The 15,492-nt window shown below is 36.1% G+C and overlaps 2 protein-coding genes across 7 annotated transcripts in view; one reads left to right on the plus strand and one right to left on the minus strand.

The window, feature by feature from the left end:
* Window positions 1-2,401: 2,401 nt before the first annotated feature.
* The window catches only part of LOC106872923 (G protein-coupled receptor dmsr-1-like), a 477,534-nt gene continuing 464,443 nt past the window's right edge, over window positions 2,402-15,492 (minus strand). For all 6 annotated transcript variants that reach the window (XM_089353535.1, XM_089353538.1, XM_089353536.1 and 3 more), the window contains one exon: window positions 2,402-3,981. In XM_089353535.1, the coding sequence (XP_089209661.1) occupies window positions 2,637-3,791 (1,155 nt within the window). In that variant the 5' untranslated portion in view covers window positions 3,792-3,981 and the 3' untranslated portion in view covers window positions 2,402-2,636. The remainder of the gene's footprint in view (window positions 3,982-15,492) is intronic.
* The window catches only part of LOC149134968 (zinc finger BED domain-containing protein 5-like), a 7,346-nt gene continuing 6,555 nt past the window's right edge, over window positions 14,702-15,492 (plus strand). Inside the window, exon 1 of the mRNA XM_089353298.1 lies at window positions 14,702-14,982. Within this exon, the coding sequence (XP_089209424.1) occupies window positions 14,702-14,982 (281 nt within the window). The remainder of the gene's footprint in view (window positions 14,983-15,492) is intronic.

A 15,492-nucleotide genomic window follows, 5' to 3' on the forward strand; every position in this document is an offset into this window, starting at 1 on the left:
ATTTGATTGCTATCTCAAAAGGCTCCAGTAACAGAATAAAGGCTCTATAGTTGGTTTATGATATTGATTGTTGTGGTGTGTTGTTAAGAGTGTTGATGATGATGATGATGATGATGATGATGATGATGACGATGACGACGATGATGATGATGATGATGATGATGATGATGATGATGATGATCACGGGTTGGATTTCAGAAGAAGAACAATAGTGATAGGAGGAACACATGGAAGTCTAAGGAGAAGTAAAATATGGAGACCTCAATTATATTTTCTTTATCATTAAACATTCACTAATCAAGTTTATTATATTCTTATCAACTCCAATACGGTGCTAACACCGCAGTACTGCGAAATCAAGAGCTTGCATTCATGTCTCTTCATAGTTTTCTCAGACTTGTGTAACATATAATGTAACGAACGAAGAGGTGAAGATGTGTACTGCAAATTGCATTTATTTTACTTTATTTTATATCAAGCAATTATAGATACGTATTTGGTGCACTCGCGGAGATTTAATTATTCACTGCATTTCAGGTACGAAAAGTCTGCAATAGACGGACGGAATATATACCACAACGTACATGTAATCGACACACCGATTTATATGCAAATTTAGAGGAATTTCATGCCATGTACATGTGCGTTTGTGTGTGTGTGTGTGTGTATGTGTGTATGTGTGCGTATGTGTATATGTATGTGAGTGCGTGTGTGTGTGTGTGTGTGTGTGTGTGTGTGTGTGCATGCATACTTATATATGGGTGTGTGCATATATACATACACACACACACACACACACACACACACACACACACACATACACACACACACACCACACACACACACACACACACACACACACACACATATATATATATATATATATATATATATATATATATATATATATATATATATATATATATATATATATATATATATATATATATAAATATATACATACATATATATATATATATGAGGTGATATATGAGGCGTTTCGAAGCATCTATTTATTCTATCCAAATTTCATTCACACATTACTGGTCATTCCGAGTGCAATATGTAGAAGAAACATGACCAACCTATTGAATTGTACACTCGAATGATCTGAGACTCGAACATGTTAACCACATGTTTATGTTTGCAATGCTTTGAGTTATGCTTGTTATTAATAGGCATCGAATATAATTCGAAGTAGAATTATATAAGTTCTCTACTTGTTAAGATATGATAGACGTTTTCAAAAGCACTCTATTGTCTTGTGATATTTACTTGCTTTATTTTCTGTTGATATGTTTCTTTTCGCCGATATGATCTTTTCATCTCTCCGAAGTTTTGATGATGTAAGTACCACATGAATAAATATAATTCGAATGTTCACCCCACTTTCAAATATTCGTGGTCTTGGAGCTACCTATCTTACAAGACATTACTAAACACAGAGTAGTTCATCTTTTAATTTAGATATGAACATTAACTACAGATACAATTTATTCCAAACACTAATGATAAAAATGAAATTTCATAAAACGTTTAACTATTCTAAACAGTTTTCGTTTTGAATATAGGAATTTACGTCCGGGATTCCATTCTAAATTAATTACATACAGAATATTCATGGTAGGCGAAAAAAAAAAGAAGATATATCCGCCTTTCTTTTATTGATTGTATCGTTTATAGCGAAATATCGATCTGCGTCACCAGACCTCTACTACCTGATCTTTGACAAATATGCAATAGAATTTGTATCCTTGTCCAGGTCGTAGAATTAAAAAAAAATACTGTATAATACCAGCAGAAAATACATGAAACGACAATTCTACATACATACATACATACATACATATATATATATATATATATATATATATATATATATATATATATATATATATATATATATATATATATATATATATATAATGTACAAATATGTACATGTGCATATACATATAGTTATATATATATATATATATATATATATATACGCACATACATGTATAAATATGTATACGTGCATATACATTTGCATATATTTATATATATATATATATATATATATATATATATATATATATATATATATATATATATATACATATATGTACATGTACATATGTGTATATACGTATGTTATTGCGTGTGTGTTTATGTGTGCGTATGTCTGTGTGTGTATGTTTGCGTGTTTGTGTTTGTGCGGATGTATGCGTGGGCGCGTGTGCGTGTGTGTGTATGTGTGTGCATGTGTTTGAAATGAAGTTCATGATTATTTTACGACGTTATCGTTTACAAACGATACTGCAGTTTTTAAACCCCATATGGTTAAAATTAATATGCTCTCATCATAAGGGAGGACATTGCTATATCATTCAATATTGCATGTTATATTTGTTTCGTATTTTTCTTTATTAGTGAGAATATATTGCACTTTTGCACTCACGAGTTTATTTTTCGTTTAAAGTCGACCAAAATGCTGGTTTGTTGATCAGGAAACTGAAATGACTGGATGACTGGCGTAAGAATGTCTACTGAAAGTGGACTAATCCTGTATTTGTCTACTTTAAGTTGCTTAACTTTTCATCAAATCATAACTGTGCTCTTCGTTATGATATAACTGCACCAGGAGAGTTAGATCATACTTCCGAGTACCTAGTAGCCTGGGTTGACACCAGCTGCAATTGGCCGACATCTGTAGCAATGAAAGATTTGAAAAATATTCTGATGAATGTCTCTCTAAACTGTTTACTCATTGTGCAATACAATACGAAGTTGATGCCGTTGTTAATGAGTGTGAGAATATCAAGGGTATCTCCCAAATACACGTAGTAATTCTGGAAGAAAGAGTTAAAAGTTCCAATCAGTATAAATATACCATGGGGGGTTTCTGTTATGAGGAACAGCACTACAACTGTCAGTAACATCTTCGTAGTTCGATTAGTTTTCCTTTCTCGACCGCTGTCGTCATCTGTTCTGCCACTTCGACTTAACAGCCTCTTCCGTCTTACCTCAACATCTTGCATGGTTTTCACGAGTAATATACTCAAAACTGTCAAGAGTAAGCTGGGTAACAGCTTAAGGATAAATGCTTGCACCCAAAAGTTCATCTTCTTGAGAATCCTCTCAGCTTCATTATTCTCCCTAAAATCAACATACCACATTGTTGAATTTTGTCCGGCATCGCACTTGATTTCTAACGTTGCACTATTAGGAACACATACTATAGTGGTAACTATGGTCACTAGAATTACAGCCAATTTAGCCCTTGGTATACTGCACAAATAGGTGCCTTTGCGTGGATACCTAATGAAAATGTACCGGAACAGAGCCAACGTAACTGTCAACCAAATTGAAATGGAATGTACAACAACGCTACATACGGCGTAGGCAAATAAAAAGCGGGCATCACCAATACTGTCACGACTTTCTGGAGAATCTGGTCCATAGATGACATAATTGTTTAAAGCAAATGGGAAGTAGAGAGCCATTGTAAGCCCATCGCTAATGGCCAGTCCAGTCAGGATTATATTTGACGGAGAAATCATATTTTTTCTTGTCAGTACAATAATGTTGAGAATATTCGTGATGACTCCAAATATGCAAACGATGGAAGCTACATAACCATGAATGCCTGCGTACCAGTAGTGATAAGCCACTAATAAATTATTTGTATCAAGAGGTAATTCGTCTTCTGTTATGTTGGTGGCATTATCATAGAAAAGGATCTGTGTTGAATTATCTTCACTAAACATGTCTGAAGGATACATCGGAGAATGTGTTATGGCCGACATAATTTCTTGATGGATGTTTTTCCTTAGAGTTATCACACTTCTATCTCTTTCCTAATTTTCTTCTTGTCGCCAACAAAATTTTTCTTTTTTCTTTTAGATATTTATACAAATATCAAGTTATTTTGCGATATATTTCCATGTGAAGAATGTCATATTGGCTTGAGGTTTTTACTTGCTTTCATCAAGATAACTGAAAAATATAAATAGAACAAATATAAGTTGTGTTAATTGATATAATAGTTTCTGAAAATAGCAGAAGGTCGCATATTTTACGCAAGTATAATAGAAAAATATCGATCAAATACATGGATAATACTTTATTTTTGTTTTCAGCTCTGTAACAATAGATAGAAATAGACACGCTACATGATTTCAATATAGAACCTTAAATGATGTAAGGTTATATCACACATTTGACTCGACGCTCTTCCGATTCTACTCATTCATTTTGCTTAACTACTTGAGGTAATGGAGACAAAATAATAAATAATAAGAAAAATATATGCTACGTATTATTCAATATTTCAAATAAAATTTCAAAATGCTCGGAATTTATTTCTCCATGATATAAAAACACACAGTTATCTGTTGCGTACATAAAATTCTCGAATTATTTATATATCTCATTATTCACTGGAATGCAGAGATGCTGGTGAGTCGTGGTTAAACAGAGAGAGAAAGAGAGAGAGAGAGAGAGAGAGGGAGAGAGAGAGAGAGAGAGAGAGAGAGAGGCACTCACGCACATTTACATAAATATATACATACTGAGAAAGAGAGCGGCAGGTATGTATATGGTATCAATATATATATAAATACATAGGCACACAATTTTTATAATTATATGTGTATGTATGTGTGTGTGTATATCTGTACATACATACACATATACATGAACTAAATATCTCTTCAGTTTCTCTAAACAGTAACCGTTCTCTCTAAAGAATGTTTGTTTTAAAACACAAGAACACCGGTGATAGTTCAAGATATAATCCTCTTTAAAAATATGACCGGCCGAGTTCTCTTCTTTCGCTTGATAGCTAGGTTTTCCAATTTTGAAGTAAAAATTTCCGAAAATGTAGACAACTCCCCACGGCTTCTGTAGCGTCCTGGCTCATGTGAGTTCATAAGAATTATAAGTCTTTCATCCAAACACAATTTACACAGTCTTGTTCATTACGATAGGGTCAACAAGTTTCCAATAATTTCCATTTGATTGTAAATGCCGTATGATCGTCCTTTAGGCGCCATACATATCCTGCAAGTGTTGTTGTATTGCGTCCTTCCGGGACCCTGAAAGAAGATCTGTGGTTGTTCAGGCAAATCATAAATATGGATTCACAAGATCCAACATAAACTTTAGTTTGTTTCCCTATGTTGGTACTGATGTTATTGATATTTGTGCTGCTTCCGTTTCAGGCTCCCTTTGCTTGGTACACTGTAGCTTCGGTGTTACATCAGCCGTCCACTGGGCATTCTTGCCTAATCCTGCATGAACAACCTGCCTCTGTCCGTAAGCAATTTATTCTTAATACCAGGTGCACAACTGAAAGTGATTCTTAAATTATGCCTGTTAAAGATCTTTCTATATTTGTGTGATCACGTGAAACCTACCAAAGAAAAAATCTTAACTACGCATGTCCGGACGTTTAGGGAGAAGTGGGAGCAAACCATAAGGTCTTGCGGTGTTGTTTCCTTTTATAGTTACTCAATCCAGATACATATACTATATTCTCTTTGAACCTGCTGGCCGCTAACGCTTCATTGAAAGCGGGGGCCGCTGCGTCGAAAATATCATTATTTGGAGATAAGATCGTAATCTGTTTACTGATACCTTTTATTAGATTTTTGAACACTATTAGTGGATGGCAGGAGGTTGCATTAATATACGGTAGCCTATCATTCAGTTTACGGTATGGCCTGTAGATGCCACTATCTAGGTCTAGCGTGACATCTAACACGTTTACCACGGGAGTAGTTTCAATGTTGATTTTAAGGCGGAGGTCGTTTAGGGTGTGTATGATGTCTTTTCTAAGCCAATCTAAAGTATAGTAGTTAGAGCCTCTGGAGATGACTAAGGCATCACCTCTATATAAGCCGAAGTAGATAGAGGGGAATTTATTACCTAAGGTGTCCAGAATGTAAAACCCTATAAGGTTGCAAATATCAGCGCTGTCAAATGAGCCTTCAGGGTCAGTTCGTTTGACCCAGCTTGAATCCTGGTTGAAAAGTAGGTTTTTCCTAGCTTGCATAATTATATGTATTTCTCTATCACCGATGTCGGTAATTCATCTCGCATATACTAACGCCCTATCAAGTAACATTTTCGATATCGATGGATAAAAATCTACTGTATCGAATTGTATGACTTAGCTCTAAAAGTGTTTCGTTTGGTCTCAAACCAATGTAACACCTCGATTGTATTACGCCAGAAACAGAAATCAGATACATTTCTTATGCCTTAACCCTTCCTTACGTTACACATACACAGATATATATATATATATATATATATATATATATATATATATATATATATATATATATATATATATATATGCAGTTGTTATATTCTACACTCGCTACTTCAATACTTATCGGTGTATATTAAGATTTATGACTGATCTAAGTTCAAGTGAGCCAATCATTTAAAGAAGTTTCCGGATCGAACTTGAGAAATGATTTTAATTGAAGCCGAAGCCAGAAGAGTATCCAGGAATACGACGTCACAAGTTTTTGATATACCGTTTTTGTACTAATGTTGTTCCTGTGGTTGATCATTATATAAAATGTGACGATTATAATATACCAGTCTGAAAAAATATATCACTCATAACGCAATATGGGTGGATTAGTGAAATGAAGCTGCTAAACTATTTTGTAGTATATATATATATATATATATATATATATATATATATATATATATATATATATATATATATATATATATATATATATATATTTAGAATTGATACAAAAGGAACTCTGGACTTGAAGGAATTATAAGTAGAATGGTCATGGTAATTTGTTTCGATACATCACAAAGAGACAATTTTTGGGTGGACACGGGTCTCAAATGAAACCTTCAACACCTGTAATGCATATACGAAAAATGGCGCAGCATGGATTAACGATAAACCTTGAAAATAAAAATTGTACCAATGAAGCACTCCTTTTGATATAATGGACGAACTTTCTCTCCAAGTACTTTGCTTTGTTCCTATGTAAAGAACTATTATTTAAGCAATATCTTATATAGCCAGCTGATAAACTACAGCGTCACAATGTCTCATGATATTCCTTCTGACATTTTACCTCACCAATTCAAATCCTGCCGGTGTCTATATTGCGTTCGTTGAAATAAGGTACCGGTTAAGTACTAAAGTTACTGATATCCAAAAATCCCTTCCACTAAAATTACTGGCCTTGTACCTAAATCAGCAACAATTATTAAAGCATATGAATTTGAATTAAATAATATTTATAATTTAGCACAAAGACTTATTGAATCTACGATTTTGTTTTATCGTTTGCTCAACATGTATTAATGCAATTTCATAGAACGAGGAAAGGAAACGTTATTTTCAATACAAGCATATTAGGATTTGTTTAATTTCCTGTTTACCATTCAAGAATGACCTTTTCGTAAAACGAACAACAAAAATAAAAGCAAATTACATTACATTGCAGCATATGGACTAATCAACCAAGATTGATGAACTGAAGTTGACAAAGATCTGCTAAGATGAGCTATTCACATATTGTTGGATTTCAGCACTGTTATGCTGATTTTGTTTTTTTTACATACCGTTGCTGCCGTCCATATCACTTCAAAATGATATTGTTGCTATTTTAATCATGGAGAAATCGTTATCAGAGTTCGGTGAAATACTATACAAAAGTTTAATTAAATTTCTATTGTGGTGTTTATTCCACGTAGAGTTGGACTGATACAATATTCGTGCGAAATTAATTTCGTATCTTTCATTATTTGCATAACTATGGTTTCACTTGTTTGTAATTCAAGGGCGGCGGTAAACGCTATACGTAGCCACACAGTGCATTTTTTCATCCTTTAATGCATCTCTTTAGATGCTTCATTCTTCTGAGTTCAAGCTTTGAGACATTGTGCCTCATTTAGAAATCGATATTTTCACGTGGATTCTAATCTTGGAGTAAACATATTAATAGATGAAAATTGCTGCAGTCAATTTTGCCTTTCTCTCGTAAACGTTTGCTAAAAAAGAGACATCTCGAATGTGATTCTGTTAATTTAATCAACTCTATGATGCACCCACAATGTGTGGTTTTATGCAAATATTTGACCTCAATTTAATTCACACTGACACTTAACTGAATTTAATGAAAGAGCTAGGAATCTTCTATTTGGTCGTTTGGGCTGTTAGATCTTGCACAGAAATCCTTTCATCTCACACTGCAATGATAAAACATTTGGATAATATCATTGAATGAACTAAAATTGTATCTGTCAAGAAGTGATCGTCACAACGTGGATAGATTTGGCTTTTCAAACTGCTCGATTCCAACCCTTCGTCATAGTTCGTGATGGCAACAGTCTGAGATTGCCTGATTAAGCTATACCGTCTGATGAAAGAGACGTTTTCCACCCCTGGCCATGGACAGGAAGATTGACTCCGGTAATCTGTCAGTGTCACTCAAGGCGAGCAGCTGGATATTGAACCCAAACTGGCAAACGGGGCTCTGGTTACCTGCATGGGGGGCAGCATAGCAGGTGTGAAACCTTGGCTGAAGATCAGTCAATCCAGTCAAGGATAAGGTGCACAAGATGCTGCGCAGAGAAATTCAAAACAGATCAATGGCCAGGGTCAGTCAGTTCAGTCAGAGAAAATCTGCGACCATCAATAGACGTGGCTCACACTAATGATTATACCAAGCTATCGAAAGACTAGTCATGACTATAGATCATTCCAGAAACTCATACCGCGTCGATCATCGCGCCGATTACTAAGGGTCGTGACCAGGGGCGCTGGTTCTGACACCTGTGTAGGACGCGCTACAGAACCAAAATCAAAGTCGAAATTTGCATTATGCAAGGATCCTGTTATAGTATCGACTTTCGATGTAAGAACTTTTAAATCTATATCTCAAATATGAAAACCTGCTGCATCGGCTATCAACATAGACATCTTTTGTGTACAGGAACATCGTCTCTTTCATGATGATCACGATGTAAAGATTCATGAACACGATAACAACTGGACTTTTGTGTCTGTATCAGCATGGAAAGATTCTATTAATAGCACCATCGGCGGTGTTGGATTATTATCCAACCTGCCTGCCTTGAAATCACTAAACCGCATGGAGAAGATACCGTACAGAATAATAGTTGCCAATTTCAACGGTAACCCTTCTACTACTGCCAGGTGCTGCTACAGCCCAACAAATGTCAGCGATGAACTAGAGGTCATAAATTTTTGCAATGATTTATCGTCTCTTGTACGATATATACCAAAACACATCCTCATCATTGGCGATGATATGAATGCACAATTAGGCCATGACTATCTCCATCATTAGGATGCATTCCATCAAACCTCAAACCGAAATGGAGAACACTTTTTGGTACAAAACAAACTTCAATGCCTGAACAGTCATCTTCAGAAGAGACTGAGAAAGAAGTAGACCCATACTTCCCCAAATGGATTCAAACTTCAGGTGCACTATAATATCATGAACAAAAAGTGGATTAACAGCTGCCACAACTGCGAAGCATACAACACTTTCTTTAGTGTATCACCTGACCATCAAGTGGTAATATGTAAGCTTCAGTTAAGCCACCGACCGAACAAGATAAAAAAACTTCAAGACCACCCTACAACTGGGCTATACTGATGTACAACAAGAAAGTCCGAAATGATTTTACGATCAAACTCAGAAATCACACTTTGACGCGTTACAAGATGTATGCGGAAATCACACACCAAACACAACATATCTCAACTTCATCCAAGCTCATTATGAGGCTGCTGAAAAGTGCATCCCTTTGAGACCAGAACTGAAACAAAGAGTCCCCTGGAAAAGCGATACAGTGCTCGCAAAAAGAATTAACATAAAAGAAATAGCCAAACAACATATCAGAATTCCTACGAGAAGAAACTTAAATAGAAAAATGAATGTGCAGAAAGAACTTAATGTATTACGTCAGATGGAACAGCAAAAATACATTCAAAGTCAAATCGACAAAATTAAAAACGCAGCAGACAACAAACAATCTGCCTTGGCCTAGTAGACAGTAAATGAAATGAGTGGCCGGAAGAAATCCTTCAAAGCGAAGTTGAAAGCGTCTAACCTACAGGAGAGACTGAGTAAGTGGAAAGATCATTTTCAAAACCTTCTTAGGAAATCACCGAATACATCAAACCAGCGGATCCACCGTATTGTTAGAGAGGTCCTGGATATCAAGCAGGGACCTTTCTCAACGGAAGAGCTTGAAGTCATACTGAGAAAGACCAAAAACCAAAAAGCTGCGGGATTAGATGACATCCCTCTTGAAGTCTAGAAAACTGGCAATTTCAATGGCATTATTCTCAAATCCTGCATCTCAGTCTATCATCAAAGTGAGATAAAAGTTTCGTTCTGCCTTTCCCAAAGAAGGTTATCTGAGTCTTGGTATAAACAACAGAGGATTTATATTAACATCAATTACAACAGAGATTTAAATGCATTGCTACTCAATCGAATCCAACCTCAAATTAAAAGAGTTCTTGAGAAAAAAATCAAAACGGATTCAGGAAGAACCGGTATACATCTGGTGAAATTCTTACAGTTAGGAGGATGTTAGGAGTACGAGCCAAAACTCTTAATGTAGTTCTGCTTTTATTGATTTCTCCAGGGCCTTGGACTCTGTACACAGAGATAAGATAGCAGAAATTCTTAGAGTATATGGAATCCCTGATGAAACAATAAAGCCAGTAATGATGCTATATAAAAACACCCGAGTCAAAGTGCAGTCACCAGATGGAGATACTGACTTTAATGTTCATGCAGGTGTATTGCAGGGTGACACACTTGTTCCTTACTTGTTCATCCTGTGTCTCGATTACGTATTGTGTACCTCAATAGATCAATAAAATGATCTGGGTTTCACTCTACAGAAATCTAGAAGCAGAAGATATCCGGCCTCCTACTTGACTGATGCCGATTATGCTGATGTCATAGCACTAATCGCAGACAACACCACACAAAATATAATGGACGTTTACTTATCTCCTGGAAAATTCTGCCGGTAACATAGGACTATATACGAAGGAAAAGAAGGCAGAATTGTCCACCCTTAACACAACAGGTGAAACCAGGACCATCAAACAGAATCCTTTGAAATGTGTCAAGCCATATCGTGTCCACGGAAAAAGATATTAAATCTCGCGATGCTACGGCTTGGGCAGCTATATACGATCTTAGAAAAATATGGAAGTCAACTCTACCAGATAGTTTGGAGAGACAGTTCTTCAGAGCAGTTGTTGAATCTGTGCCTGTATATGGACTTCCGACTTAGACTCTCACCAAGAGACTCAGGTGCATGCTGGACGGTGCCTACACCAGAATGTTACGTGCAGTGCTCAACATCTGTGAAGGAAGCACCCAACAAAACAACGGCTATGTGGGAATGCACCAACTTTCTCAACAACTGTCCAAGAGCGGAGATTGAGGTTTGCTGGCCACTACTGGAGAAGTAAAGAACTCGTGAGTAATGTGTTGTTGTGAACATCAAACCATGGTACCACAGTGGCTAGAAGACAACGGGAGACGTATATATAACAGCTTGCAGAAGATGTTGGATGCCGAGATGAAGACTTAAGAGCAGTAATGGAATATCGCGAGGGATGAAGAGAGGTAGCAACCCGGGCAATCAGCCTGACCGGATGATATCTCGATAAAAAAAACTGCTAGAAATAGGAAACTGATCGTCCTAAATTTATACGTTAACATCTTTACTAAAGGATGGGATACAACATTCAGTAACTGACTGAAATAAGGTGTTCACTGAAGATCCATTGCGGGTCACCATCTACATGAATTTAGAATGTCTATCGTAGGGCCATAATGGTGAAACGCGCGTAAAAACTAATAACGCTAAAACGTAATTGTACTTAATTTTTCCAACAGTTGTTCTGTAGATCAAATATGGTAATACTACTTAATATAATAGTTAATTAACAACAATGCCGCAAGCAGCCTAGATTATGAAAATCTACCTGTCAATGTAAACAACAAAGTAGCAGTCGTACGTCTACTTTTACACATAAAGGATGAACACGTTCGATAATATACTCCATTAATTTTCTGTCTAAAAATAAGACAGATCCGCCAAGGATGGAAAGCATATATCCATTGATCTAGTAACTTACAGCTAGTCTTTCCTAATGTCTTTCCTGATAGTCTTTCCTAATGATTTCGTATCCATAGCAAAATACGTTCTGTTCCAGTGCTAGAAAACCCTTAGGCGTTGAACAACTGATTACGATCTACAAAGATCAGGTGAGGTTCACGATTAAATGATATACCCATATGTGTATGGTGAACCTAATACACGCAAATCATTATAGCGTGCTTTTAACTGAAACCCACGCTTATGATTGGAACAATTTCATCACCCCCAAACAATCTAAATTATATCCAACAAAAGAGAGTCTGCAGTTTTAAACCGTCTCTATAGATTTCTTAGCAGACTTCTCTTCTGCGAATGACCTCGTTACACACCAAATCAGCACAAGGTCATATGTGATGTATGTTGTTTTTCCTCATGTTACCTATCATCTCATCTCTCCTTGACACTGCACTAATCAAATCTCTCGGTATTCACTTTTCTTGGAAGGCCACTAATCCAGAATTCACCTAAATGTGTCATTAGAGATTTTACTCACAACATTTATTTAAGTTTCTAAACTATAGCAAGTTTCTTTTCAATGTTCCATTCTAAAATATTTATTTATTTAATATCACTTGGCTACTTCCAGTTATCCTTGATCAGGTAGACATATAATTAAATGCCTTCTAGATATGGCCATCTTGTATTATGACTTACATTACCCCGTATGTCTATACATTTTTTCTTTTTCTTCAGACGGCCGTGCTGTTATGAGGGTAGACAAATTGATGAAATCTCGGTTATTGAGAAATGTATGTCTTCTTTCTAAATATTTGTTTTGTCTGGCACTCACCTGAATTTACCCATGGCCATTCCTCAGTTACATACACAACACCCCCTCAGTCAGGCACATTCGATCTGAGAACTGTGTTGAGGTTACCATATATGTGGAATGCGCAACCACTTACACGTTATTCATGGAACAATATATTAAGTTGTTTGAACAAGTGAATCTACATCAAAGAACAACGGTGATCCACTATTATCCATTTTATCGATCTAAGTGAGTGACTGATACTTCCTTCACTGGCCATCGATGGAATGAATTTGACAGTATCGCCGGTAAGCTTTCAGCTCGGAATGTAATGATATGTAAGACAATAAGGTGTAGTATTATGTCCGCCGCTCTCCTGATTCGGCCAATGGGAGATTTTAATAAATAAAGTCCGAGAAGCAAAATAGCTGCTTCCATACAGCATTTCTTTCGACAATTAGATTCTATGTGCCAAGTCATCGATTCGACGGAAATATTAATCAAACGAGACAGAAAACCTTAGAAACCATTAGCAATATTAACAATATATGGCATTCAGGCGAATCTGACACCGTTAAGTATGTCATAGCAGCTAAATTAATAAATGCATGTAGCGGTAGTGAAACGAAGACAGTGTTAACATAAGTGCAGTACACAATATTCTTACTAGTGGAATATTCTCATTAGTGAAATTTTTAGCGAAATAGCAGCTATTGGTTTACTCTTAATGAAACCTTACAATACGTTATTATTGCATATTATAAGCATCAACATTTACCAGCAAGTAACTAAGAATAGATTATTACTAATAGGATTTTAGGATTTAGCTTTGAGAATAAATTTAAAATAAATAATATTGACCGTTGTATTTGATAATAAAAAGACGAAGCGAATAAAACATTGCAATTGAATGATTGCAATAATGTTGAACAATACTTAGTTGATTTGGCATTCGATTTATATAAGATGGAAAAATATTTCAAATGCACTATATTGGATTTCCCATTAAGATGTAAGTTAAATTCCTGTATGTGCACGCTGAAACAGTGGTGGGAATACGATGGTAACGAACTAAATAGAAAACATTTTGGGGGGAAGGGAGAATGCATTCTGCTGTTGAAACTTTTATCTCACTTTGAAGAAATACTGAGATGAACGATTGAGAATAATGTCATTGAAATTACCGGTTTTCCAGACTTCAGGAGGGATGTCATCCAATCCTGCAGCCTTTCGGTTTTTGGTCTTCCTCAGTAGAATTTTCTTTTGTAAGTGTGGCACAGGAAATAGGTCAACGGCTGCCATGGCTAAAAACAAGGCTGAGCTATGTACCATCACGCACAAGACCGCCACAATTGATGGACCCCGGTTGGCCACCACTGCCACCAAATCACCAACACACCATCACCCAACAATCCAACACCCAACATACCAACACCAACGTTATTTCTACAAATAAATATAAGAGGCCTGCTGCAGAACAGCAGCAAATGCAAAATTGAGCACCTGAAGAAACTTTCTGCATGTAATCAAGGTGTATGCATTACACTTTCAGAAACACATCTATTTGCGAACCTAAATGTTACGGAGATATACGTATGAACGTATGCTATCTTCCGTACAGACAGAAGTACAGACAGAATAAAAAGAAGCCACGGTGGAGTTGCACTTTACATCCGCGATGATGTCACACCATTAACCCTGTTATCGAACTTGAATTCGGTGTGTGACACACTCATAGTACATCTAATGCAACTTGATATAGTGATATGCCCATTATATCGCCCACCTGATGCCTCAAATCATTATGGAAAATTTGAGGAAAGCCTCAGTGCGATAATAGAAGTGCTAACACAATTGGATCAATGTAGTACTATATTCATGATGGGTGACTTCAACTTCACCAACATCAGGTGGCCCGAGAGCAATATAACCACAGGAATGATGCGCAAAGTGCGACATCAAGCAGAATGTCTACTTGATCTTACGAAAATGCTCTTCATGGAGCAGGTCATACTCTCTCCAACCAGGCACAAACATATCCTGGACCTCTATTTTACAAACAATGTGGGAATTATCCACAACGTAAATATATCACCGATAATATTCTCAGACCGTAACATGATAGAACTCACAATGTATGGCCCGGAATTAACTAAAGATAAACTCTGCACACATGACGCTCAAACTCTATCCAGCCTATATTTCTATAAAGCTGACTCGAAGTCACTTGAAAAACAGATACTCCAGTTGGACGGTCTAAAAGCCTCTCTATGCAAGACATAGATATGAATCTCAATAAATTCATGTCAATAATGCGAACCATATGCATTAAATATGCCTTAAATAATGAAGATTAGAAAGCTGACGAGCATGAGGTAAACAATAAGAAACTGATCTATAGTTTAAGAGTAAGACATCGATAAGTATTCTTGTTTGTTACTCAAGGTATTTATCTTTCTATTTTGCTTATTTTGTATCAAACATATTGTTTCGAAACATGTCAGATGTATAGGTTATATTTATGCACATACTCAAAA

The sequence above is a fragment of the Octopus bimaculoides genome, chromosome 6 (assembly GCF_046866305.1).
Source record: "Octopus bimaculoides isolate indiv1 chromosome 6, ASM4686630v1, whole genome shotgun sequence".
NCBI lineage: Eukaryota > Metazoa > Mollusca > Cephalopoda > Octopoda > Octopodidae > Octopus > Octopus bimaculoides.